This window comes from Canis lupus, chromosome 4, assembly GCF_011100685.1.
Source record: "Canis lupus familiaris isolate Mischka breed German Shepherd chromosome 4, alternate assembly UU_Cfam_GSD_1.0, whole genome shotgun sequence".
Classification (NCBI taxonomy): domain Eukaryota; kingdom Metazoa; phylum Chordata; class Mammalia; order Carnivora; family Canidae; genus Canis; species Canis lupus.
In genome coordinates, this window is record NC_049225.1 from 9,354,235 (window position 1) to 9,380,290 (window position 26,056).

The 26,056-nt window shown below is 50.5% G+C and overlaps 1 protein-coding gene across 2 annotated transcripts in view; it reads left to right on the plus strand.

Moving 5' to 3' along the window:
• Window positions 1–26,056, plus strand: part of PGBD5 (piggyBac transposable element derived 5) — a 106,748-nt gene that overhangs the window by 57,726 nt on the left and 22,966 nt on the right. For both annotated transcript variants that reach the window (XM_038533937.1, XM_038533938.1), the window contains exons 2-3: window positions 12,766–13,193; window positions 18,457–18,591. In XM_038533937.1, the coding sequence (XP_038389865.1) occupies window positions 12,766–13,193; window positions 18,457–18,591 (563 nt within the window). The remainder of the gene's footprint in view (window positions 1–12,765; window positions 13,194–18,456; window positions 18,592–26,056) is intronic.

The window sequence follows — 26,056 nt, forward strand, 5'->3', positions numbered from 1 at the left end:
CTTAAACAAATCTGTTGTGCATAGAACAACACACTCTAGGTTTCCGCTCTTAAGCTCATTGATGCAGTGGCATTGGGGTAGGTGGCAGTCACCTCTGTGTCTTCCTAAAAGAGCAGGTGTTTTTTAAACTTGCCTGAGTTATTTAGAATTCAAGTCCCAGCCAGTTCTTCCCCTGGCCGGAAGCTGGTCCCCAGGATTGATTGAGGAAGAGCCCAGCTGTCCCAAATGAAAGCTGCCCTCTTGCCTAGAGCTAGGTCTCCTCCAAGGGTATTTTTCGCCTCTTGATGCTTGCATTTTTGTAAGAACCTCATCCCGAGGCTGTATACTTTGAAGTTTAGGAAAAATAACATTGCCACAAGGTAGGGCAATTAGAATGGCTTTCGTATTAGCAGGTATCAGGCACAGTTTAGAGGATGCACAGGTGAGCCTCAAAGTGTGAGCTACTGGAGACTACTGGAGGTCTCGCTGATCTCAGCTGCACTGTGACTCTGGACAGTGTCTGTGAGTGTCTGGTCCCCTCCAGACCAGAAGGGAAAAGAAAGTCCCTGTGACAGCAGCAAATGTGGTTCAGCTGGCCTGCATTTATGGAGCACCTCTTCTGGAATATAAGTAAAACAAGCTCCTGCATCTGTGGGGCTTGCATTCCAGCTAATATATGGGGTCAGATCACAGATGGGCAATGTAGGGGGAGGCTCTTTCACTTCCTCTGCCTCATTTCTGTAAAGGCCTCCACTGCTGTTAGCCATGTGTGTTAGGTGTGTCTTTGGGGGCATTAGAACTGGGAATGCCCGGGAAGATGTGCCACAGTCGGTGGTCAAGGGCGTGGACTCAGGCTGGCCATCGGACATGGATTCTGGTTATGCCCCTTGCTAGTTGTGTGACCTTAGGCAAGTCCCTTAACCTGTCTGTGACTCATTGGATAGGTGGGGCATTAATGATGGCACAGATCTCCCAGAGCTGTCATCTAGGAGTAAGTGAATCATTTATAAAGCAGAACACGCATAAAATCTAAGTGATGTATATGTGTATGCTAGATAAAATAAACATTCTTCATACATACTGACAAATAAATCCCTACCTCAGCAATACTTGGAGCTGGACTCCGGATGTGTGGAAAGGCTCTAGGAGCCTGGATGCCACAATTCCCCCACTCGGTCACCATAGCCTTGTTTCCTCCTGGGAAAGCAAGACCGTGGTGCCACTTGTCCTGGGGCTGCAGGTTGACTGACTGGTGAGACAGGGTCAGCCTCCAGTGCTCCTTGCACGGGCTTGACTCCGTGAATGCAGACCCTCTCTTGTGCTAACTGGCTAGCTCTGTCCTCAGCCTTTGCCCAGGCATCAGCCCTACCTTCATTTTAGGATGAGGATGCCAAGGCCTGGGCTGCATCAGCTCCCTTACCCTGGGGCAGTCATTATGGGGATGTGCTCCTTTCTTACTGTCACCCTGGAATCTGCCCATCCCACCTCCCTTTTGTCCTCCTCCTCCCATTTCGCATTCCGGCTCCCAGGGTTTGGGTGGATGTGCAAGGAATTAGAAGGATACAATTAGTGGGCGGCGTAAAGCCCCTCCAGCTTGCCTTCGTTCTTAGAGCAACTATGCCAAGCTGGGGCCTAGTACCATCTGTCCCTGCACAGGGTGCTGTGGGTGGCCCAGGGTAGTAGAAGGGTAGATGGGAACTCCCCTAGAAGCCACGCCTTTGCACTCCCTCCTCCCTCCTGACCCCTACAATCTTGCCTGATGATGAAGAGAGAGATCTTGCCTGCCTGATGAACAGAGAGAAGGAACACAGTGCCGGGTCCACAGACCTGGGCTGGGCTGTGAAAGGCAGCAGTGGGCTGCACCAGTGATGCCAAGCCAGGAGGGGAGATGCCACAACCTGTGTCCTAATAGGTTTGTATGGGGAGGGAATCTGGTACCATTCCCTGCCCCTCCGTGCATAGACCCTGCAGAACCTGACTACATTGGGAGGGGAGGCCAGGGGCCAGCAGAGGAAGAGCTGTCCCTACTTGCACCTGCCTGAAGGCCCAATTCCATGCAGTCATCTTTGATCTCCTATGCATCATTCACCTAACCACCTACCAAGGAGCTGCTTCTCTGGCCCCAGAGCAGAAGTCCGGACCCACCTTCCAATGACACTGACCAGGTTTAGGTGGCGTCGTGACCTGTACCTTTTCTTTTGGGTTGGAGAGGGCCAGGCCTCACAGAGCCTCCTGGCTTCTCCACAGACCCTGTCATTGTCTCTGGCCTGAGGCCCAGGCATTGCAGAGGTCGTCATGGGCCTGGGCCAGTTGCCTTATGTTTGTTTGCTTCCTTTGGGCTCCCGGTATTTTTTCAGTGCTAAGACTGGATTATAAAAATGACACATTTTGTATGCCCAGCTCTGTCTGTGCAACTCTGTAACTCTCTGTTTAATCTCATTTGTAGGTAAGCACAGATGCCTAAATCCGGGGTCTCAAGGGATGTGATGTGTGGGCTCATAGGTCCTGCCCACACCCCTACCCCCCTTCAGACACATGCACGTATGCACATGATGTGGTCCTGGCTATGCCTCACGCTGCCTGGAGGGGTCCGCAGACTCAGACTTGGCACAGGCATCATGAATCTGACCCTGTGTCTTCTCTTCTCTCCCTCATCATTTTTCCCATGAGCCCCTCAGTGCTCTCAACCTTTGTGAGCTGCGGGGTGCTGCTGGTGACCCTGAAATCCAAAGAACTTTTGAATACATTTCCCTTTTTGCACATTCAGTGACCTATCTGTTAAGTACCTCAGTGGGCCACACACTGCTCTAGGCAGTGAAGATACAGCAGGGAACCCAACAGACAAGAGTCTGTGTCTGGGTGGACCTCTTGTCAACCCCTTCTAGTAACCTCTCCCTAGGAATTTATCCTGAGTGATAAAATCCCTCCTGACTTCCTCCAAAATTCTCCAGGATTTCCAGTTTATACTCCTGCAGCCAGGCCCACCGGTGGTGTGTGCTCTGCTGGGCCCCAATGGTCCCCATCCCCACTCGTTTTCAGGGGGGGCTGTAGTGCCTCAACTCGCAGGTCTTTCTAAGAATTTATTTCAGGCAAGAAAACAATTCTCAAGTCTGTATGTTTTTAAATAGTCAGTTTTCAGCTTTTGTCTTCCCTCCCCAAGCCTCTTTCCACCTTCCAATGCTTCTGCTCTGCCTCACCTCGCAGCTGTTTTGATGGTCAGAACTTCATCACACACTTGGAAAATCGGAAGCAACCACAAAGGTAGAAGGACTCAGCCATCTGGGGAGTCTTTATTCCCGTGTGCGTGGGATGTACACGGCTGGGGAGAGAGGATGTGAGCTCCTTCATTTCTCAGCTAGTGTGACCTGGAGCTGGTTCTTCATGAGCCTGTGCTTCCACAGCTGCAAAGTGGGCATCCTGGCACCTCTTTGGTTGGCTGCTGTGAGAATTAAATATGGTCAGATACTTGCTCATTGTAGTGCTTGGTGCAAAGACCCTCCAACAGGCACACACACCAGAATTTTTTGTTCTGACAGGTGTATACTTGGAGTACACCTCAAAAAGCCTGGGGTAACTGCCCATCCTTCTCATGTTCATCCTCCCTGAGGGCCTGGGAAATGGTCCCTTTCTCTGTTGCATGTCTTGGAGGAAGGAGTAGGGAGGTTCTGGGGAGCATGTCCCAGGCCACAGGAAACAGGCCAGGGCTGGCAGCAAGCTGGGGTGGGACTCAGTCAGTGGGTTCAACAAAGGCCCAATCCACAGGAGGAGGTAGGTCTGGGGAAGGAGCCTGAGGAAGAAAGAGCACAGCACCCTAGATAGAAATAGGACATGAACCTAGTTTGGTTAAGGATGAAGAACTCCAGTGGGTGTGCTTGGTGCAGCAAGAAGGGAGCAAGGAAAAGCTGTGAAGTCATGGAGAAAATGAGCAAATTGTCTGTGTGGCCCATCCCCACCGGTCACTGTGCACGAAGTAGGGCCTTTGAGAGTGGACGGGCCCCAAACGGTGGCCCAGCAGCCCCCTAGCACCACGTCCCTTCCCCAGCATCTTCCCAAGAGGGAAACACGCTCCCGCTGCCCTTTCTGTATCCTAGGAGAGGCTTTAAAAATATAGCCTCCTGTGAAAAATAGACACAGTGTCTACATGAAATATAAACTGTGGTTGCTAAGGCTGCTGTTCTGTAATAGCCATCTGGTAAGTCAGCTCTGGGAAGTGGGGCAGAAGCCTGGGCTACGGGATCAGCGGATGCTGTTGGGCCTGTGATTAGATCTCATTATTGGACACCCACCTGGCAGCAGGCGCTATGTGAGGCACCTCCCACTTCATCTGCACCCCAACTGTGAACTTCAGGGTATTATGAGCTTCACTTTACAGCATGGAGACTGGGATGTAATGAGTACTCGAGCCTGGATGTGTGTGTTTCTCCAGAATTCATGTGCTCAGACCTAATCCCAAAGGTGAAGGTATTAGGAGGTGGGCCTTGGGAGGTGCTTAGATCATGAGGGTAGGGGGTCTCATGATAGGATTAGTGTCTTAGAAAAGAGACCCCTGAGATCTCCCTGGACCCTCCTCTGTGTGGAAACTCAGTGAGAAGACAGCCCTTCGTGAACCAGGGCGTGGTCTTAACCAGACACCAAGTCTATCAACACCCTGATCTTGGACTTCACCTCCAGAACCGTGGGTAATACATTTCTGCTGTTTAAGCTACTCAGCCTGTGCTGTTCCACATGCACTAAGATTAAGAGATGAAACAATTTGCCCCAGGTCACTGCCCTCTTGAGTCAAGGAGCTGGAGCCCAGTCCTGTCCTTGACTGCTGGACAGCAGTGATTTCAAAATTGTGATAGAAGACTTTCATATAATTCTCTACATTCCTCAAGATACTTACACCATTGTCTTTACTGTTTCATTAGTCTTCGAAGGGAGATGAGGCAGGTTGCCAATGAAAAACTGAAACCCAGAGAAACTGCAGTTTTGCAGAGGTTTAGTTAGACAGTGAATGAACCAGGAACAGACCAGCTCCTGCCCCCTCCCCACCCCAGCTGCAGGTAACTCTGCCTCTCATCCTTAACAGACACCTCTCTTTGCTGTGTTCTAGCTCAGCTCTAAGGAAAAGTGAAATCTGTGGTTTTAGAGAGGAAGTGTCCTAGTGGATAAGCCTGGTCCAAGGCATAGGGGATGAGAAAGGGCACAGCAGATAAGTGAAGTTCTGTGCACAGGGAATGAGTGAGGTCCAGGGCACAGGGGATGAGTGAGGTCCTGGGCACAGGAGTGGATGAGGTCATGGGGTCATGGGGCTGAGCCTGGACCAGCTCTTCTCACGGGCCTCATGGACTGAAGAAGGCCAGAGCATACTTAGCCATGGGAGGACTCACAGAGTCATGAATAGCCATGGAATAGCCCTGTCACCTGGCCTTTAGGCTTCTTTTTTGTTGTTGTTTTTAAGATTTTTTTTTTTTTTTAATTCATGAGAGAGAGAGAGGCAGAGACACAGGCAGAGGGAGAAGCAGGCTCCATGCAGGGAGCCCGATGTGGGACTAATCTAGGTTCCCAGGATCAGGCCCTGGCTGAAGGCAGCGCTAAACCTCTGAACCACCCGGGCTGCCCGGCCTTTAGGCTTCTATATCACTAAGGGAGTCAGAGTCACAATGAAGATGTGTATCTGCCAGTGTTTATTCATTCCTTTGACATCTGAGCTCGTGCTCTGTAGCCACGTCTATGCTAGGCACTCTGTTTATAACCCTTCCTGTGTTGTCACCTTGCTGCTTACATAGAAACCAGATGTGGTGGGAGGGGTAAAAGTTCCTTGTTCTGTGTGTACAAGCACATGTGACCTGATCTCTGTTCGCTAACAAAGTCCTGGCCTGGACAAAGCACAGGACCTGGAATGTAGAGTCCCACTGCTCCACATAGAGAGGACGCTGGAGCGTCCTCAGGCCCAGGCGTGTGGCAGTGAGAGCTGACCCCTTCTGTTTCAGCAGCTCCCTGTTGGCTCATTGCACATGGGGGTGGTCAGGGTCACCTCTGCCCACCAGAGCACCCCATCCCCCCAACTGCAGGTGGCAGGTACTTGAGTTGGCACGTCACACGTGAACAAAATTGTATGTTTCATGTAAGTTAGACTATTTCTTATATGTATATAGGTGCCTTGTGTGGTGAATGTTCTTGAAGGTGAGCTGTCTTGAGAAGTTTTTACATGTCAGGCTTAGGTGCATGCCGCCCCTTCTCTGTAAAGCAGCTCTTTGTCACGTGACCCTTGGTCGAGGTTGTAGATTTAATGCCTGCATTAGTCAACAAATTAGCCCTCTTCGGGAAGAACCACATATCACTGTGCTGGGGCCCATGTTCCCCCTGAACAGCATCAACTCAGGGGTCAGATTCCAGAATCATTTCTTTGTATCACCAGTTCGTTTGCCAACCACTATGCCCTGTTAGTTTGAGGAAGACCACACACGGGCATGCTCAGAGGGTACTCTTCTGCGTTGCTGCTGATAGGGAGGCCCTGCAACCAGGAAAATAACTGGTGCTGTACTTGGGGTTTTCTGGCCAAGCTTCTACATGTTTTCTAAGGGCTCTGGAGGAATGGTTAGGAGCTTCATGTGTCCTCCATGGGAAGGCACCATTTAGAGGGCTGATATTAATCTGAACCTGCGTTGGTAGGTTGGTATGCATTGCGGGTCAGGCCAAAAGAGGAGGGGTTGCTGGACGCTGCTCACAGCTGCCCAGTGAGACAGGTGTGGGCAACCCCATTGGCTACACAGAGGTGGAGGGCCCAAGCCCCAGGGGAGTCAGGAGCATGGCCAGGATGCAAGCCCGAGGCTCCCGCCCCTGGCTGCGAATCGGATTTGTTACCAGTCCTTTAGCTGGGGGCTACAAGGTTGAAGAAGGAAAGAAGAAGCCTGTGAGTTCTGGAGTGGCTGTGTGGTTGGATTCTGCAGCCGGGACCGGGGAGGGCACCACAGCTCGTCAGACGGACCACTCGTCCTGCACATCAGCCATGGGGTGGGGGTGGGAGGGGAGGAAGGAAATGGAGAGAAATGAGGATTCGTTTAGTGGAAGATAAAGCCCAGCTGCCGCCAGCACGGGGGACACAATGGCTTGACTCTATTCTACTTACTCTTTTACAGAATGCAACGTCTCTTTTTTTTTTTTTTTTATGTCTCAACTGGAGGAATATTTTTGTAATAATGCAGGATGTTCTTTTATGTTTTTATATCTGCTTGATTTTGCCTGGAGATTATTATTTCATTATTTTAAACCCTTAATTCAGAATGTTAAGTGATCCTTATCTGTGTCACAAAACTACAGACAGTTGGATGCCTGGATGGCTCAGCAGTTGAGCGTCTGCCTTTGGCTCAGAGCGTGATCCCGGAGTTCCGGGATCGAGTCCCACGTCGGGCTCCCTGCATGGAGCCTGCTTCTCCCTCTGCCTATGTCTCTGCCTCTGTGTGTGTGTCTCATGAATAAATAAATAAAATCTTTAAAAAAAATTGTAGATAATTGATGCCCCCAAATGTCACTTTATGCAAAACGCCAGTCTCCTCTCAAAACGAATGCTTTTGTCTGTAGAGGGTTGGACTTTAGGAAGCCATACTTATCTTCCAGAGAGTGTGAAGGTGGGGATCAGGGCCACAGGCTGTAGTTGTGAAGTGGGCACAGGGAAGTCAGGGTTGCTCCTGAAGGATGCTCCCTCACACCTAGTGGGACTCATGCTGGACTAGCCAGGACAGGCCGTGCATGGTCTGTGTGAAGGTCCTGTGGCTTGTGCTCACTTGATAGGTAAGGAAACCAAGGTGCAGAGAGGTGGTGTGGCCTGCCCAGGGTCACATAACCAGCAACCACAGACAGGGAAGGATGGCCAGAAAGAGATCTGAAGTGGTTTCCACCAGTTCAGGGAAGAAGGAAATTAGATAAAAACAAGACCCAGAGCCAGCCCAACTGAGCTGGGGACCTGGAAGTCACTGTGATGCCCCCACCCCACGTTCTGCCCACCGATCCAGTGTTCCAAATTCCCAGGTGGTCTTCCTCCCCAGGACTTACCATGTTGGCCCTTCTTGGCTTCCTGGACCTCACTTGTGTCCTTAGGGAGGTGTGGGCAGAGGTATGCAAGCCCCTGCTCTACCTGCCCAGGCACCCTGCCCAGCTAGCCGGGGGAGACCCACTGAACTGTACTGTACTCTCAGCCTTTCCCACCCTGGCCCTATAACCTGCTTCTTCCACACAGATGTTTCCAGCTGTCTTTTTTACTAGGCGTTAACATGGGCTGCTGTCCCAGACACCAGCTCCTTCCCATGGATCTCAGCAAAGATGTCCTTCCTTCTGAATGGGCCGTGGCATCTGCCCTACCCATTCATCCACTCTCCATGCACCTTGTCAGCAAGTGTGTCTGACATAGCGTGAGCTGGGAGCAGCATGACAGCCTTTACCTTGGCCATTGCACTTCAATTAGGTCACAGGATGAGACAGTAGACCAAAACAAGTATGTAAGCCCCTAATAAAACACCTCTGTGATAAATGCAAAGATGGAAGCCTACTTGAGAGGGAGATTGACAGGACCAGCAGTGGTGTCCGCCTGTGGTTGGGTGGGCTTTATCACTTGATGAAGCTGGAGCCCCAGGACAGCTTGCATCCTACAGATGGATCTGCATGGATGCAGGCCCCGGGATGGAAGGAGCTTGAGGCCTGGGCCTGACCCCAGGTTTGTCTGCACACCTGATTGCCTTTCCTTGGGGAATAGCCTGGGATGGGAGTAGGTAGGTCCAGGGCATGCAGACCCTTTATAAAGAATGTGCATTTGCTTTAAGTGCAGTGGGAAGTCACAGGAGTGTTTTAATTAAGCAGGGGAGTCTTGTGATCTGGTTTATATTCTTTAAAAAAAATTTTCTCGTTGCTATGAATCATTTGGGGGAGGCCGTTTTTGTCTTCTAGGCCAGAGGTGGTGGCCGCCTGGGCCAGAGCGCTACAGTGGGTGGCTGATGACGCACTCTAGAGGTGGAGTGGCAGGACGTGCTGATGGGCCGGATGTGGGGGTGCAGGGAGGAGAGGAATCCACAGCAGTTCAGGCTTCTGGCTGATGGGGAGGAGCAAAAAGGGAGAGGACAGTGAGGGATCTGGAGTTTCAGTCTTGGACACATGTGGTTTAAGATACCAGCCTCGTTCATGTCCTGGTACAGATGGAGATGATAAATGGATGAAGCCACCTGTTAGTGGAGGCCCTGGCCCCGGGCTTCGGGTCACCTGCAGTACCCGGCTCACCTGTAGTCTGTTCCCCCTGCCCAGCACACCTACAGGGAAGTGGACCGCAGTGCGGTGTGCGGAAGTGAGGGAGCCAGGACAGGAAGCAGCCATGGCCACCCCTCAGTTAGGTCCCTGCTGGGGCTCACTGGCTTCAGGAACAGTCCAGGCCCTGTGCCTGCCAGCGCCTGCAGCCAGTCTTCTCTCTTGTACAGTCTGCTAAACGCAGGGCATTTACTCTGGTCACTAGGCCTTTTTTCTGGTCACTGGGCCTTTGTGGGAGATGTTCTCACTGCCTGTGATGTTCTGTAACCTCCCTGCCCTCCCTCGACGGGGGCTGCTGACTTCACAGCCTCCTGCCTCTAAAGACATCTCATGTGGCTCTCCAGGGAGCCTCCCAGACCATACCTCCCCAGGATCTGGACTCAGGGTCCCTCTTGTAGGCACCGCCCTTCCTCCCCTCCCCAAGCCTGACCTCAGTGGGTCACTGACTGCCGCCTATTCCTGTCACTACCCGAGAACTGGGGAGAGAATATCAGGTCTTACTCCATTCTTTTCCCAGGATCAGTATGACACTCAGGCGATCACTGGATAAGTGGTTCTGCCAACTGCCCCTGTGTTACGGTCTAAACAAGACAACTGCTTTTGTAATCACTCCTGAAAAGAGTGGGTCAGTTCCTAGCTTGGGGTGGTGGGGGGGATTCTCTGGGGGATCTATTACTGAACCATTCTTTTTTTTTTTTAAAGATATATTTGTTTTTTTAGAGAGACCAGGGGTGAGGAGGGGCAGAAGGAGAGAAAATCTCAAGCAGACTCCCCACTGAGCAGAGAGCCAGAGGCAGGGCTTGTTCCCACCAGCCTGAGATCATGAACTGAGCTGAAACCAAGAGTCAGACTCAAGCAACTGAGCACCCAGGCGCCCCATTGTTAATTGGTCTTTTTGTTCATGCTACCCAGGATCTGTGGGTCTGCTGTAGTATCCTGGGACAGAGGGAGCAGGTGATCCCCTGTAGGCTCAGGGAACGAGGTGGGTGATGGTGACGGGGCCTTGAAGGCCGACATGGTGTGTAGGGAAGGGAGCGAGGAGGGAGACGATTATATGAGTTTATGACTTGGCAGTGCACCTCCGCGGGCAGAGCCCTGTACCCCAAGCCCAAACACCAAGGGCATACCTGCTTTTCCTCCTCCAGGTCCTCCCTGCCACCTTGCCCCCATCCCAACTCCCAGTCCCATGCTGCCTTTGCATTTCTTGCGATGCAGGTTCCCCCTTTCCCTTCAGAGTTCCTTCCGGCTGTGCATTATAACCCTATATCACCCACTGTGATAGGTGTGTGTGTGGCAGAGGAGGAGGGAGCTGATGGGTTTGAAGACAATGCACCTGGCTAAGTTGTGTGTACACTGCCCAGAAAAGCCACATCTCTGCTTGTCCACTTGTGAGAGCAGCAGGGATGCTGCTAAATTGTTACAGCAGGCAGTAGGTGTTCTTGGACTGGCTCTGGGCCAGGTGGGGTGAAGATCACCCTTCTGTATTAGGCGCTTAGAAGTGAGTGATCTGGGGCTGTGTCCCTATATTTCTGAGCTTCTAGTTCCCCACCTGCAGGAGGGGATGATGCCATGAGGATCTTCTGAGGTCACATGGGGTAATGTCTGGAAAAACTCCTGTAAATGAATCAAATGTAGAAGAGTCTTATCTTGGCTGGGGGTGCTGTCCACCCCCAGGGCCGTGTTATTAAATGGTCATATAACAAAGTTGGTGATGCAGACTGAATCTTCTGCGTGCCAAGCTCTCCCTCCCCTCCTCTCCTGCCTCCTTCCCAGTGGCCAGCCTGTGCCAACACTTCTCAACTAGGAAGAGTCACGACAGCTGAGAGGGGCTGTGGAGGACACTTAGAAATCCAAACTAAACAGATAACAGGGAGCCAGATACTTTCCAGTTTCTTCATGAAGCAGCTGGCCAGGGCAGAGTTTGCTGTACAAATTCATTTTGAAATAGCCTGGGAGGCAAAATTACTTTAAAGATAACTTCTGGAAGAGAAAATTTCATTCTGCTTACTCAGCATGATGTAGCAATTAAAATGCTGGTTTTCCTCCTCTTTGAGAGCTACCCCTGAATAATTTATGGCTTCACCCACTGGAGGCTCTAAGTCTTTGCTAAAATGAAATGATTTCCACTAAGAGTGGGTGTGGGGCTTCAGGCTGTTGTCGCTACCCCGGGGCCCCTCTGTCTCCTGGCCTCAGGGTCTCAGGGCCAGGGTTGCCACCTCCAGGAACAGTTAGGCGCCAGTGGCAGCAGCACCACCTGGTGCCCTTCCAAAAAATGGTTGGTGACAGGGAGTATGGTGGCAACTTGGCTCTCTGGGCCGCAGTTTTTTTTCTGTAAAAAGAGGGTAGTTAGAGCATTCTAAAGCTCTTAGGCCAAGTCAGGGGATTTCTGTTGATGATATCTCAGTTTCCACAACAGCCTTGCAAAGCAGCTCTTCCATTTTCCATGTGAAACAGATGAAGATATTTATCTAAGACTGCAGTTAGCTAGAAGTAAATTTCGGCTCCCAAATCTATCCAGTCTAAAACCTGCGCTGTCTTGTCCTTGACTTATTTTGCCATGAAAAACTTGTTTTTCAGAGACTGCTTAAATTAGTGGTAGAGAAAGGTTGGGGGTGTTTAAAATTCTGAACATGCACAGCTTTCCCTAGAAATTGCAAAGCTTTTGCAAGATACCCTGAAGGGGTATCTGGTTGGCTCAGTTGGTGGAGTGTGTGACTCTGGGTCTCGGGTCATAAGTTCGAGCCCCAAATTGGGCGTAGAGATTACATAAAAAAATTAAAAAAACAAAAAACAAAAACTTGTCTTCTACAAATCTCTACATGCTGTTAGCCTGGCTTAAGTCACTATATGGAATTTTTTTTTTAACATTTTATTTATAAGAGACACAGAGAGGCAGAGACACAGGCAAAGGGAGAAGCAGGTTCCCTGTGGGGAGCCTGATGTGGGACTCAATTCCAGGACCCCGGATCATGCCCTGAGCTGAAGTAGATGCTCAACCACTGAGCCAGCCAGGTGCCCCTTAAGAGTCGTATCTCTTAAGAGTGTGTGTGTGTGTGTGTGTGTGTGTGTCAAAAGGCTGTCCTTGCATTAGTCAAAAATTGTGAGGTTTTCATTTCCCTGGTGAAATTATCTGAACGAGCCCCTTCAGATTTATTCACCAATAAATGTCAAGTGGCCACGTGGAGAGTTCCAGGACAGAAAGACTGCGGTCTCGCCGGGGTGGGCATTTTCAGGCTCCGAGGGGTGAAAGCATTCTTACTTAGAGAACTCACCTTCCCTTCCAAGAAAGAGGAGGCGCAAAAGTGGTGCCCGTGCAGGTGGGCTGGGAATGCAGGGTGCAGGTGCAGGGAGGACCCTGGGACCCCAGCTCACGGAGGATGGGGGTGCGCAGCCGGGACCGACCACAGAGGGGGAGGGTGCCAGGGAAGGTGCACCCCACGGAGCCCAGACACCCATCTGGCTGCGTGTGGTGCTCACGGCCACGAACACCCCCCCCAACCTCTGTTGCAGGTCCAACCCGAAAGATGCCCCCCGGCGCCAGTGCCATGGACTTCTTCCAGCTTTTTGTCCCGGACAACGTGCTCAAGAACATGGTGGTGCAGACAAACATGTATGCCAAGAAGTTCCAGGAGCGCTTCGGCAGCGACGGCGCGTGGGCCGAGGTGACGCTGACGGAGATGAAGGCGTTCCTGGGCTACATGATCTCCACCAGCATCTCCCACTGCGAGTCCGTCCTCAGCATTTGGAGCGGCGGCTTCTATAGCAACAGGAGCCTCGCCCTGGTCATGAGCCAGGCCCGCTTCGAGAAGATCCTCAAGTACTTCCACGTGGTGGCCTTCCGCTCCAGCCAGACCACGCACGGCCTCTACAAGGTCCAGCCCTTCCTCGACTCCCTGCAGAACGGCTTCGACTCTGCCTTCAGGCCTTCCCAAACCCAGGTGAGGCCCGTGGGCGGGGCCTCCCTCCCTGGTGGCAGCCTCTCAGCCTGCCTTCGCCCCAGGGCACCCCTTCTTCTCCTGTACTCCCTCCCACCCCCCCAGCTCCAGACCACAGAGAAGTCAGAGCCAGGTTTAGCTCAGACACTCCGTTCCCCTCCTCCTTGCCCGACTCCTCCCTCCTCTTGATGGTGCTGTCTTTCCAAACTATGTTTTCCAGGCTAATGTAAATTTTCTTCCACTAAGAACCTCTAATATTAACTTACTGTGTTCTTCCCTGCTGGTGAGGAAAGGGCCGAAGCCTTGTAGGTGGCAGAGGGGAGGAGGCCAAAATCTACACCAGGATCACTCAGGTGCTGGGGTCCACCTGGCACATGTGACACAGGCAGGGCCTTTGGACCAGGGTCTGATAGAGCCCTACACCAGCTCTTCAGCCCCCTGACAAACCTTCCCAACGTCCCTAACTGGTTCTGGAAGGCTCCGTTTACTCTCAGCTCCTGAGCCTTCTGGTGTTGACATGTGGCCAGTACCCTTGGCTGTGGTGAGATGTGACTTTCAGAGTCGTCCTCAAAGCTACTCCACTGGTCTAGCAAACTGAGGAGGTGGCTTATTTCTGGGATGCTTCTACACAAAACTTTCGAAAGTTTTTGGCCCACATGAGCCCAATTCCATTTGACCCATTTGATGTGGAAACACAAATTGACATCATTTTTATTTGTGTGTTTAAAGAGCCACCAGTCCACCTGCTCTTCCTTGTGCTTTTCCCTTAAGGGCCTTCTTTAGGGCAGCCCTGGTGGCTCAGCGGTTTGGCGCTGCCTTCAGCCCAGGATGTGATCCTGGAGACCTGGGATCGAGTCACACATCGGGTTCCCTGCATGGAGCCTGCTTCTCCCTCTGCCTGTGTCTCTGCCTCTCTCTCTGTGTCTCTCATGAATAAATAAATAAAATCTTTTTTTTTTAAAAGGGCCTTCTTCATAAATCTCAGATTCTTTCTAATGTTTTCCCTTTCCCTGACTCTCTATCTTGCCTCTTTCCCTGCACAGCTGAAAATCACCGGATTTTTGTGGGGGAAGATATCTCCCTATTTCAGGTCTGTGGGAGCCTTAAAACAATCTCTGGAAGCGTTCCCCCTGCTGTTCTGTGAATATTCTGGGCTCATTATGATTTCCAGGTGTTTGTGATGCTCTTTCTGACTCCCAGAGCATTTCCCTCTTCTCTCTGCCTTAACAGATTTACCCGGTCTCTGGGGCCCAATGCAGGGCCAGTATTTCCGTGCTGGTCTGTGCTTTCCCGAATGTCCCCACTATTTACAGGGCAGCTGAGTATCATTCTTTCTTGTCCCCAGTCTCTTACCTTCGAGACAGGAGGTAGGATCTTTTGGGCCCTGCTTTAAACAGGATCAGGGCTGAGCATATTATTTTTTGTTTCACTGAATATTTGCTTGGTTGAAAATGAACCAAACCAGAGCCATGCTGGCTGGATGCAAGGGGAAAAGGATATTCTGACCATGGTCGGGACCAGCCGTTTGAGCAGCTACTGGAAGAGGCTGCAGGCTCGCTCTGGGTATCTCTCAAGAATCAAACAGCCAGCTGCTTGGATGATTGATACTTAACAGCATAAAGATAAGGCTTCTGATGATCCTTCTAGCCCCTAGACTAGGCCAGCCTTGTCCAGGGTTATACTCCTGTTTGTGGTGTTATGTGAGTTGGCCTTGTGCCATCAGGGCCCCAGCAGGAAATTCTAAAGCTTTCCTGGTATTCCAGCTTTTCTCTTCTGTGAAAAGTCCCTGTTTGGGCTCTGGAACATTCATTTGGGTAGAAGGGGATCAAGTAGTGGGTTTGTTTGGGAGTTGCCATCTGCCACCCCAAAGCCTCAGGGCTCCTGTGAAGGGTCTTCACTCTGCCTGCTGAGGACAGTTGGCACAGTTCTCCATCAGATGTGTGGGTGGATCTGCTCCAGGCTCCCCAGCATCACTCTATATCCCACTCCCTCACACACACACCACCCTCAAAACACACGGCACACTTGCCTCGCAAACCACACACACCCTCTGCCCTGCAGTTTCTGGAGCCTTTCTGTACCAGCAAATGTGACCCTCTGGGATGAGTTTAGAACTTTCACACAGCCTTCAGAAACCGGATGGTTCTCAGGGTCTAACAGTAACCCACGCAGCCATGTGTCATGTGTGCCCACACTCGTGTTTATACACAAATGCAAAATGAGGAGATGTTGCATTTCCTCAAAACTGGGAACCAATTAATTAGAAGAGTATTTTCGGACAGGGATTATACAAGTAAATAAATGGACGCTTTGTCTTTCCTCTACCATAACCACTGCCATGCCCCAAAATGAGCTTGTCCTGCAGGAAAGACTCAGGAAATAGAGTTGGGTAAGGTTGCTGCTGGCCAGCCAGCATCCTGGAGAAGGAAATGCTTTTCTGGCATGCATAGCTTTCATGCAGAGTTTTGCTTTGGTGAGGTGTATGACGAAATGTAAATGCACACAGACTAGAGGTACATTGGCTTTCTGGAGATGAGGGAGCGAGGGCAGTTTTATGTACTGTGGCTTCACAGGGGCCCGAGTAGGACATGCTTCTTTTCTTTTTTTAAAGATTTATTTATTTATTTATTTATGATAGACATAGAGAGAGAGAGGGGCAGAGACAGGAGGAGGGAGAAGCAGGCTCCATGCCGGGAGCCTGATGTGGGACTCGATCCCAGGACTCCAGGATCGCGCCTTGGGCCAAAGGCAGGCGCTAAACGGCTGAGCCACCCAGGGATCCCCAGGACATGCTTCTTGAGCAGGGGGAGCAGAGCAGGAACAGGCAGGCAGCCAGAGGGCTTCTTTCTATCATCTTCCCCTCAACACCCCCTCCATGTCCCCACAGTGTGTGGGACTTACCCATTTGACTACAGTGGTTCCAAATGGGGCTTTGAATGTTTTAGGAATCCACGGAGTCCGGCAGCCCCCGTGGCTTAGCGGTTTAGCGCCACCTTCAGCTCAGGGCCTGATCCTGGAGACCTGGGATCGAGTCCCATGTCGGGCTCCCTGCATGGAGCCTGCTTTGCCCTCTGTCTGTGTCTCTGCCTCTCTCTCTCTCATGAATAAATAAATTAAAAAAATTTAAAAAAAAAAAAAGGAATCCACAGAGTCAGCTAGGCATGAGGGCCAGGGAAGGCACAGTGGCTAGGCAACTTCTCCAGCCCTCCCCTTCACAAGCATCAGACGGGGGAGGCAGGTTTAAGGTCCACATGCTTGGGAACCCTGGGTGGCTCAGCGGTTTAGTGCCTGCCTTCCACCTGGGGCCTGATCCTGGAGGCCCAGAATCGAGTCCCATGTCGGGCTCCCTGCAAGGAGCCTGCTTCTCCCTCTGCCTGTGTCTCTGCCTCTCTCGCTCTCTCTGTGTCTCCCATGAATAAGTAAATAAAATCTTTTAAAAAAAAAAAAAAAGGTCCCCATGCTTCCACCAGCAGAGCAGTCTGGGGACCAGGCTGAACATTACAAGGCTGCTGCTGTTTTATTTTTATTTTTTTATTTTTTTGCTGCTGCTGTTTTAATGGAATTCAGGGTAGCATTAATGGAAGGGTGGGAGGATACTGTCTAAATCACAGCTGGTAAGTACCGTCCTTGAATCTGCCCTTGTCAGACAGTGTTCTGACATCACGTGGGAGCTTGTTGGATATGCAGAAGCTCGGGCCCTGCCCCAAACCTACTAGAGCAGAATTTACCTTTTAGTGAGATCTTGGCTGACTGGTTGGTTTGTTAGAGTTCCAAAAGCACTGGTGGAGAGCAGGGGTTGGCACACTCTTTCTGTCAGTGGCCAGCTGGTCAGTGGTAGGCTTCATAGGCCATAGGGTCTCTGTTGCATCTTGTACAATGTGCTCTTGTAGCCCAGGAGCAGCCATTGAGAATACGTGAGTGAACCTGGCAGGTCCCAGTAAAACTTTATTTACAACAGGTGGTGAGCCAGACTCTACCACAGTTTGCTGGTCCCCCATCTAGGGCATTGGGTATGGTTCTTGGAATCCTATCATTTCCCACATTCTTCATTTCAATGAAATTCAGACACACATGCCAATTTGTAATTAAGTTTGAGAAAGATTTGGGGGGAGAGGTGTAGCAGATTCCTAAATTTACCCAAAAGTCTCCCCAGAAAAGCTTTAGCTTGAAGAAACAAAATTTGACCACCACCCCCACTCCATTTTTTTATGCCAATTCTTTTTACTTTATAGTCTTGTCATTGAAAACATCTTATAACCATGTTATAAAGAAACTGAAATAGGTGAAATACCTTTACAGTTTGTCTTGGGAATCCGTGTCTGGAAGGACACAATGTGGAAGAAAGCAGAGGCTGGGTTATGGGGCACGGCCACAGGGCATCGGGTTCATTTCAGGGGTGGATTTTAAGGAGAGATCGTTCAGCCCTGGGGGACAAAGGTTGAGGACCAGTGTGAGAGCAGTCTTGAATACCTAAAGAAATAGTATGTGTTTTTCTTTGTTTCTCACAGGGACAGACATTAGATCAATAGGCTCAGATTAAATATGAGGCAAAGAACTTTTTAGCAGTTGGAGCTGTCCATCAGAAAGGTCTTTTCTGGGGCACCCGCATGGCTCAGTAGTTGAGCATCTGCCTTCGGCTCAGATCGTGATCCTCGGGTCTTGGGATCAAGTCCCACATTGGGCTCCCCACAGGAGCCTGCTTCTCCCTCTGCCTATGTCTCTTCCTCTCTATCTGTGTCTCTCATGAATAAATAAATAAAATCTTAAAAAAAAAAAGAAAAAGAAAGGTCTTTTCTGAAAACGGTGGGCATGTCCTACTAGAAGTCAGGACTCCTGGAGATCCCTCTACCAAGTGAGAGTTTGCTCTGGGGACCTTGAGCCACTAAGAATAATAATTATTATACATGTAATGAGATAACTATAAATATATTTAAAATATATAAGTATCTACATTAAATATGTATTTTATAAATGAGTAAAATAAAAATAAAATTACCTTTTAATTTTCTATTTACTGAATACCTGCTATATGTCAGGGCCCAGGCTAAGTGCCTTGCATACGGTTTCTTAATTCATTCTCCCCAAAACACTGGTATAGATATTACCCTTTATAGATGAAGAGACTCAGGATCAGAGAGGTAAGGTAACTTAGGTCACACAGCTGCTCAAAGGCAGAGACTCCATTGGAGCAGAGATCTGATGACATCCATCCCCCCAAACTCACGCTACCTTCCATGAGCATCTCTGCTTTTTCCATTCCTGGCAGGTGCTACACGAACCCCTGATTGACGAGGACCCTGTGTTCATTGCCACGTGCACGGAGCGGGAACTCCGAAAGAGGAAAAAACGGAAATTCAGCCTGTGGGTCAGGCAGTGTTCTTCCACTGGCTTCATTATCCAGGTGAGCCCCGGATGGGCCCAGGGAGGCCAAGGGAGGACAGTCCAAGGGACTCGGCTCGTTTGGTAACTGATGAGCTGGCTCACTCACCCTTTCCCTGAGCCTTCCCCAGAAGCTGCAGCAGGTGCAGGCCTGAGCTGCTCCCTCCTCATGAGGACACTGGGGCAGCTGGCCAGCCCTTCCTGTCCTGTCCAGCCCTTCTGGTTCAGTAACAACAGTAGACACCGATCAAGGCCCCGACCATGTTGGCCGAGGCTTTACCAAAAGAGTGGGTCCGAGAGGCAACTACCATGTCTCTTGAGGACATGCTGTGTGGTGGTCCCAAAAGGTCCCTCCCACCCCGACCTTCCAGGTCTCTGTCCCACCATAGTGTAGCGAGGAAGCCTTCTTCCTAGGCTGCCAACAGCCAGCTGGTTAAGTTAGCCTTCGTCAGGAGTCCAGCCCTCTGAGCCAGCTGGGCACCTGCTCACTGGCCCTGCTTTGCTCCAAGAGACACAGATGAGTATTTCAGAAGTGACCACGCTCCACTGCAGGGAAAGTGTCAGTTCAGCTGCCAGGATCAGCTGGGGTGCAGAGTGCACAAAAGGAGAAGGTGGGGGTTGGCAAACAATGTGGCACTTATGTGACAGCTCCGGGCCCCAGGCTGGTTTGTCCTGCTTTCCTCGCCGGACACCTTCTCCTGACTGTCAGGCCTGCCAGCCCTGCGGTCACAGCCGACCCTGCCTCACTGCCCTGGCCTGGCTGCTGCCTCAGATCTGAGGCACAGGGGGTTTGCACTCCCTTCTCTCTGAGCCAGAGAAGAAGTTGTGAGAAGATTTGGTTGTGCACCTCCTTGCCATAGTCAAGGAAGTGCATGTGCTCCAGGCAAACATGTCTGCTAAGAAGGACCATCCCATTCTCTCCCTGCAGGCCTGTAGGACCTTCAGCTTGGGCTTGGGCCAGGAGCTCCAGCTGGACCCCAGACCTGAGTCAGCTTGAGCACAGGCTTCAGGCAGTTGCCACAGCAGACCTTTCCCAGAGCAGGATTGACCCAGGATCAATCCTGGGTCCTGAGGCCTGGGCCCCTCTGTCCCTTCACAGCCTCCACTGTCCTTTGCAGTGACACTCACTGGAGACAGCAGGGTGAGGTTCACTTTATATGAGCCTTCCTAAGGAACATTCAGTCCTCCTTTGAATAAGTACTTTCCTAGTACCTGTTCACTGAAGCATTGTGCCAGGCACTGGAAGGCAGAAACACAGTCCTGCCTTCTCAGACATCTGCCCATGTGGCTTGTGAACAGATGTTTACACGTGGGTTCTGTGTGTGTCTATACCACTTCCTTTTACTGGAAGCACTGAGTAGCTAGAAACCATGCCCATTACCTGGCAAGGCCACAGATCTCTCCTTGGGTACAAGTTCTTCCCAACTTTGTAAAATCTGTAAAATCCCCATCTATTTTGAAACTTCCTATTGTTTGTTTGTCTAAGATTTTATTTATTTATTCATGAGAGAAACAGAGAGGCAGGGACATAGAGGGAGAAGCAGGCTCCTCACAGGGAGCCCGATGTGGGCCTTGATCTGAGGACCATAGGATCACGCCCTGAGCCAAAGGCAGATGCTCAACCACTGAGCTACCCAGGCGTCCCAGTTTTCCTTTTGTTTCTAAAACTCTGTGATTCCAGGAGGCTTTCCTGCAGCACGAGGGTCTGTATTTAGAAACCAAACCGGAGCTGGCCCGATCCAATCCAAAGTGGTTGGTCATTCCGTGGCCTGGGCAACAGCAGTGGTTACCCTTCAGCCACAGGCTCCCCCATGACAGTGTGGAGCAAGAACTTTCTCGGCTGCCCCAGTTTATCTCCTTTGTTCCTTGGTCAAAAGGAAGGGGCCTGTGGCAGGCAGCCGGGCAGGGAAGGTCACCACAGGACCTTTGTGCCTTCTTTGCAGACATTGTGTGGGCTTGTATGCCCAAGAACATGGTCTTCGTTTTAGCTTGTCAGATATATTCTTCTCCAAAGTGACTTTTTAGGAGAGAAGCCCGACTGCTGAGCCTCCAGAAGACTGTGGCCAGCCTCTGGCATGAAAGGCCCTTGGCCATTCTGGTTCTTTCTCTCTGGAGCAGTCTGCCCAGCCATCCGTTTCCAAGGTCAGCTGCATGTTTTGCTGCAGCCAGTGGGGGATGCAAGCTGATGTGATACATAAATCAGAGGGGACATGTGCGTGATTCTGCTTTGGTTCATCTGCTCTGCCCATGAGAGAGTGTCCAGGCCGGATCCCTGAGGTCTGAAAACCCGTGAGCTGTGGAACTTTTCCTCATGCCACTAAGCTTCCATGGCAGTTCATTACATGTTGACCTAGACAACCCTGGGCCTACCAGCTTGGGCCTGCAGAGCTGTCCAGACTGCTCTATTCTAGTCACTTAGGCACAGACTGAGCCGATGTCTTGAAGGAACAGTGGATTTATAGGTGGGTTTCTAGAAGAAACTGCAGTCTTGCTTCGGCTTTGCCATTTCATTCTGCCAAGACTCAGCATTTGTTGGCTGGGCTGCACGCTTCTGAAGCATGGTCAGGCTGAGGATTAGCTCCACTAGAAACATTGTAGTTAAAGGCATAAGTGAGGGGAAAAACTGATCACTGTGGTGAGTGATTTCCCTGCTGGTGCCAGGAAAGGTTAGTGGGAGAGAATCAGGAGCTCAGTGCAGCCAGCCCATCCTGTCTGGGCCTTAAATGGGGTGAGTTTCTCTCCACAGGACATCTAGGTGAGGAGGGGGAGCCGACGGCTAGACAGAAATAATAATATAGGGGCACCCAGATGGCACAGCCGGTTGACTCTTGGTTTTGGCTGAGGTTGTGATCTCAAGGTTGTGGGTTGGAGACCCACGTCAGGGTCCATGATCAGCAGACCCTCTACCCCTCCCATTTGTGGTGCACTCACTTTCTCTCTCTCTCAAATAAATAAAATCTTTAAAATAATAAATAATAATAATAATGGTGGTTGTTTAGAAGAACTCTGGTATTTTTCGTTATTTTCTCAGGAAAGGACTGTAGGGAGGGATGTGATAGGAGGGAGGTAGAAGGAGAGATTAAATTGACTCATTCTGGAAGTTCAAGGGTTAATATCACTCGTTTCTGGGTTTCTGGGCATGCAGGAGGTAGGGGTGAAAGCTTCCAGAAGAAAGCAGCTGTGGGAGCTGCTGAGAGCCAGTGGACCCTCCTGTCAGTGTCATCCCGTGCTGTGAAGTGTCTCTGCCTTGTCTGTCCTCAGAGCTCTCTTGAGAACCTTGCTGTGGCAAGCTCTTACAGAGGCTTGCCTCAGAACACTGGCCCTGGGCTCCCACTTGGCATCTGTGGATGTCCTGCATGTCCGCTTACCTTAAACATCCGTCCAAAATGTCTGTCTTGGTGTTGTGCTACGCACCAAACGGTTGACCGTAACTCCACAAGTGGAGATGCCGGCCTGCAGCGCTCGGGCCTGCAGGACAATCCGATGGGCCCGTTCACGTGGCTCTGTGATGCCAGCTGTAGGCCCCAGGCCCTTTGTCTTTGCAGTCTGGTCAACTGTAATAAGAGGAAGGTGGGTAATGGAATAAGGAGCGTATCTTTTTTTATTGTGGCAAAATATGCATAGCTTGTAAAATTTACCGTTTGAGCCATTTTTCAATGTTCAGTGGCATGAAGTTTGTGCACAGTGTTGTGCAGCCAATACCACTGTCCATTTCTAGAATTTTTTCACTGTGTCATGCATCTGGGAGCATATGTCTTAGCTGGGGGATAATACGCTATCACGTAGAAATAGTGACTTCCCCATGAGCAAAGGCACTTTGCACACACACTGCGGATACTGCTGGAGCTTGGAGGTGAGATCCCTGGCACCTTGGTTTGGTTGAGCTTTGGCACTGTCTCCAAGGTTGTCATGCTTTCCTTGGTCAGGCTTTTTTGTTTTGGGTTTTCTTTTCTTTTAGATTGATTTATTTATTTTAGAGAGTGTGCAAGCAAGCACAGGTAAAGGGAGAGGGAGAGAGAAACTTCAGCAGACTCCTTGCCAAGTTAGAAGCCCGGGGTGAGGCTTGATCTCAAGACTCTGAGATCATGACCTGAACTGAAACCAAGAGCCAGTGCTCAACCAACTGCACCACCCAGGTGCCACTCCCTCCACCCCCCCCCCCCCCCATCACTGTCAGGTTTACCCCAGTCTCCAGCCATGGGCCTTTGGAATCCCAGTTACAGACAGTTGAGTGACCAGGATGTTGGTGTGCTTCGCAGTCCTCAGTCCCATGGCCATCTGTTCGTACTCCATGCAGGGACAGCAGTGTCAGTCACTTGTGTTGTCCTTGGGGCACTCTGTCATCAGGCAGCTCTGCAGAATGTGAGGTGCCAGAGAGTGCCTCCTCCACTTGACTCCCTTCCTGACTTGGCCTTTCTGGTTTCACCCCTCCGACATCAGCAAGGCTCCGAGATAGCGATAATTAATTTTGTTTATTGGTTTGGCTGGACCACAGGACCCAGATATTTGGTCAAATGCAATTCTTTTTTTTTTTTTTAAGATTTATTTATTTATTCATGATAGAGAGAGAGGCAGAGAGGCAGAGACACAGGCAGAGGGAGGAGCAGGCTCCATGCCAGGAGCCTGACGTGGGTCTCGATCCCGGGACTCCAGGATTACTCCCTGGGCCAAAGGCAGGCGCTAAACCACTGAGCCACCCAGGGATCCCGATCAAATGCAATTCTTGATGTTTCTATGAAGGTGTTTTTTGGGGGGGATGAGATTAACAAACCCGTAGACTTTGAGTAAAGCAGGTGAGGGATGGGCCTCATCTAATCAGTTGAAGACCTTAATAGGAAAAAAACTGATGAACCTGGAAGAAGACAGAAATCTGTCAGAAAAATGCCTTTGGATTTGACCTGTAACTCTTTCCTGGGCCTCTAACCCACCAGCCTGTCCTGTTAGACTTACTGAGCCTCCATAATCATGTGAGCCAATTTCTTAAAATAAATGTCTATCCTTCCAGATAGAAGTGATTTTGTGTATGTGTGTGTGTGTGTGTGTGTGTGTACACACACCTCCTGTTGGTTCTATGCAGAGGTTTTCCTGCACTCCACCTGGCTTAGAGGTAAATGTTCTTGTAGGAGAGACAGATATATTAAAAACCATTCATAAATACAGTATGACAGGTGCAGCATTAGAAATGCATGTACAGTGTTATGAGGCCACAGGAGGGCACCTGGGGCTAAGAAAGGCTCCCCAAGACGTGCCGAATAGGGCATGTGGTGCACCCCTGCAGAAAGCGTCTGTGGCAGCAGGCACTGAAACGGGAGCTAGCATCTCCCTCCCCACTCTCCTGGGCGCACCCACTGAGCCTGGTATAATCCTTTAAGCAGTACACAAGGGAAAAACCAAAGCTCCCAGAGAGTAAGTCATTTATCCAAGACTCATGGCTGAGAGGCCGTGGAGCAGAAGCAGTGGCCAAAGGGCTGGCAGGCTCCTTGTCCTGTGGTCTGTGTGTAGCCTGCGTCCCGCTCCCTGGGGCCCTCTCAGGAAGGGAGGAAGAAATAACCACGCAGCTCGGGGTGTTCTCTCTGACTTGGACATGTACGTGGAAAGTATTTCTGTGACTCACCTTTCAAATGTCCATTTAAGAAGAATCGGGGATCGTGGCATATTTATATCTGCAGTAGAAAATCCTCAAGGCTAATGGAGGCCTATTTATCCCTCCGTGCCCACACCCTGCCATGGACTCCCAGCAGTCTCCCAACAGTCTCATGGAAGATCTTGAGGCTTTGGGCTTTTTGAGCCCAGGCTCTCATAGCGGTGGAATAAGCAGGCAGGGAGTCATATTAAGTGAGGCTCTGAAAATTCTGAGATGTAGTCACTTCTTGGGTTCTAAATGCTCTGTACCCTGTGAGACCACAGCTCATGCCTTCTTTTGGTAGAACCACTGCCATTTGTAGATTAGAGGCTTATGGTGTGCTCAAGAGCATATACTGTGTCCTGTGTCCCAGGTCTGCCAAGAACTGTCTCCAGCCCCAACATACTCTCTAGCTCATGCCATTTGCAGAGGGCCTCTGAGAAAGGGGGCCAGCCAAGGGGACCGGATCCACCTCTGCCTTTTGTGGTCTCCCTTGTCAGCTGGAGAAGACTGAAAGGAGAGATTTATACTGAAGATGTGACTTCCACTTTCTGGGGAAAGTCCTGTTGTTGACAGGTTGGGAATCCTTAGTCTGAGACATTAGCTTTGCTCATTTTGGAAGCCTTGTGATATTTCTGTGGGGTCAGAGAGAGACTGTCTCTATAGAGACTTACTGTTCTGCCTCTACTATGTCAGAAAGATTGAGAATCTGGTGGGAAAAAAATGGCCAGCAGTTTAGTTGATGTTATATTGACCCATGGTGACCATAGAGCCCTGAGATTCTTTGGGGGGTGGAGGGAGGGTCTGCTAATTAAAAAAAATATATCCTAACCTAGTCAAAAGGAGCAGATCTCTCCTATTTGAATGTGTTGAACTAGGCCACCTGCCTCTATAGTGTGAGACCTGCGGTTCCCAGCGAGGAGTGTTGGCAGGCGGGAGAGCCCCAAGGAGGGCTTGGTTTCCTGCTCAGTGAACTGACCTTCACTTGGAGGTGGTTGGGCTTCGGGAACCAGAATTCAGGATGGAAACTCCCCAGCCAAAAGGACCCCCGGCTCCCACCCCCTGCACATCGCTCAGTGTGTCCAGGCAGAGCCCAGGTGTGCATCTGTGAGGGGTTCTGTAAATGGGGTCCCTGCACCCCATGTTTTTGGGGGAGGACCTGATCTAAAAGCACCTCACTTCCTTTCAGCCTGACTTGTGGATTCACGACAGCTTTGTCTGGGGTTCAGAACAGGGAGATTGGCATCGGTGGAGAGCCTGCTATGTGCCAGGCTCCATGCTTGGGCATTTCCCATGCGTTACTCGTTTTCTCCTCACTGCAGTGTTAGGATGGAGGCAATGCTCCTGCCCTTTCCACTGCGAGGACCTGAGGCACAGAGAGGGGAGCCGCCTGGCCAGAGTGCCAGCCGTAAAGTGACATGACAGAGCTGGGATGAAATGCAGCCTTTCTCACCCTACAGCCCACCCTCCTAACCACCGGGCTGTGTGAGCAAATTTTCCTCACTGTAGACAAACCACGTATCCATTTCTTACCCATCATGGTTGGTGTTTGATTGATGTTTTAGCACCAGTTGTCACAGTCTCCCTTATCTGAGACCTACTTTTTATGTTGGAAAGAACTTGAGGAATTGGCACTGGTGTTTGTCCTTATTTGATTTTTAATCTTTTTTAAATTCTAAGTGAATGAAATCTTTTGCTCCTGACCTAGAACTAACTGGATTAGCTTGAAATGTGAGGATCAGAGTGGGATTAATTAACTAGAGTGGATTTTGCTTATGGAGTCAAAACCTGGGCAGGACGGGGGGCCTTCGTCCATCTGTTTAATTGTACATGGTGGGGACGCAGGCATCCATCCTGGTATGTT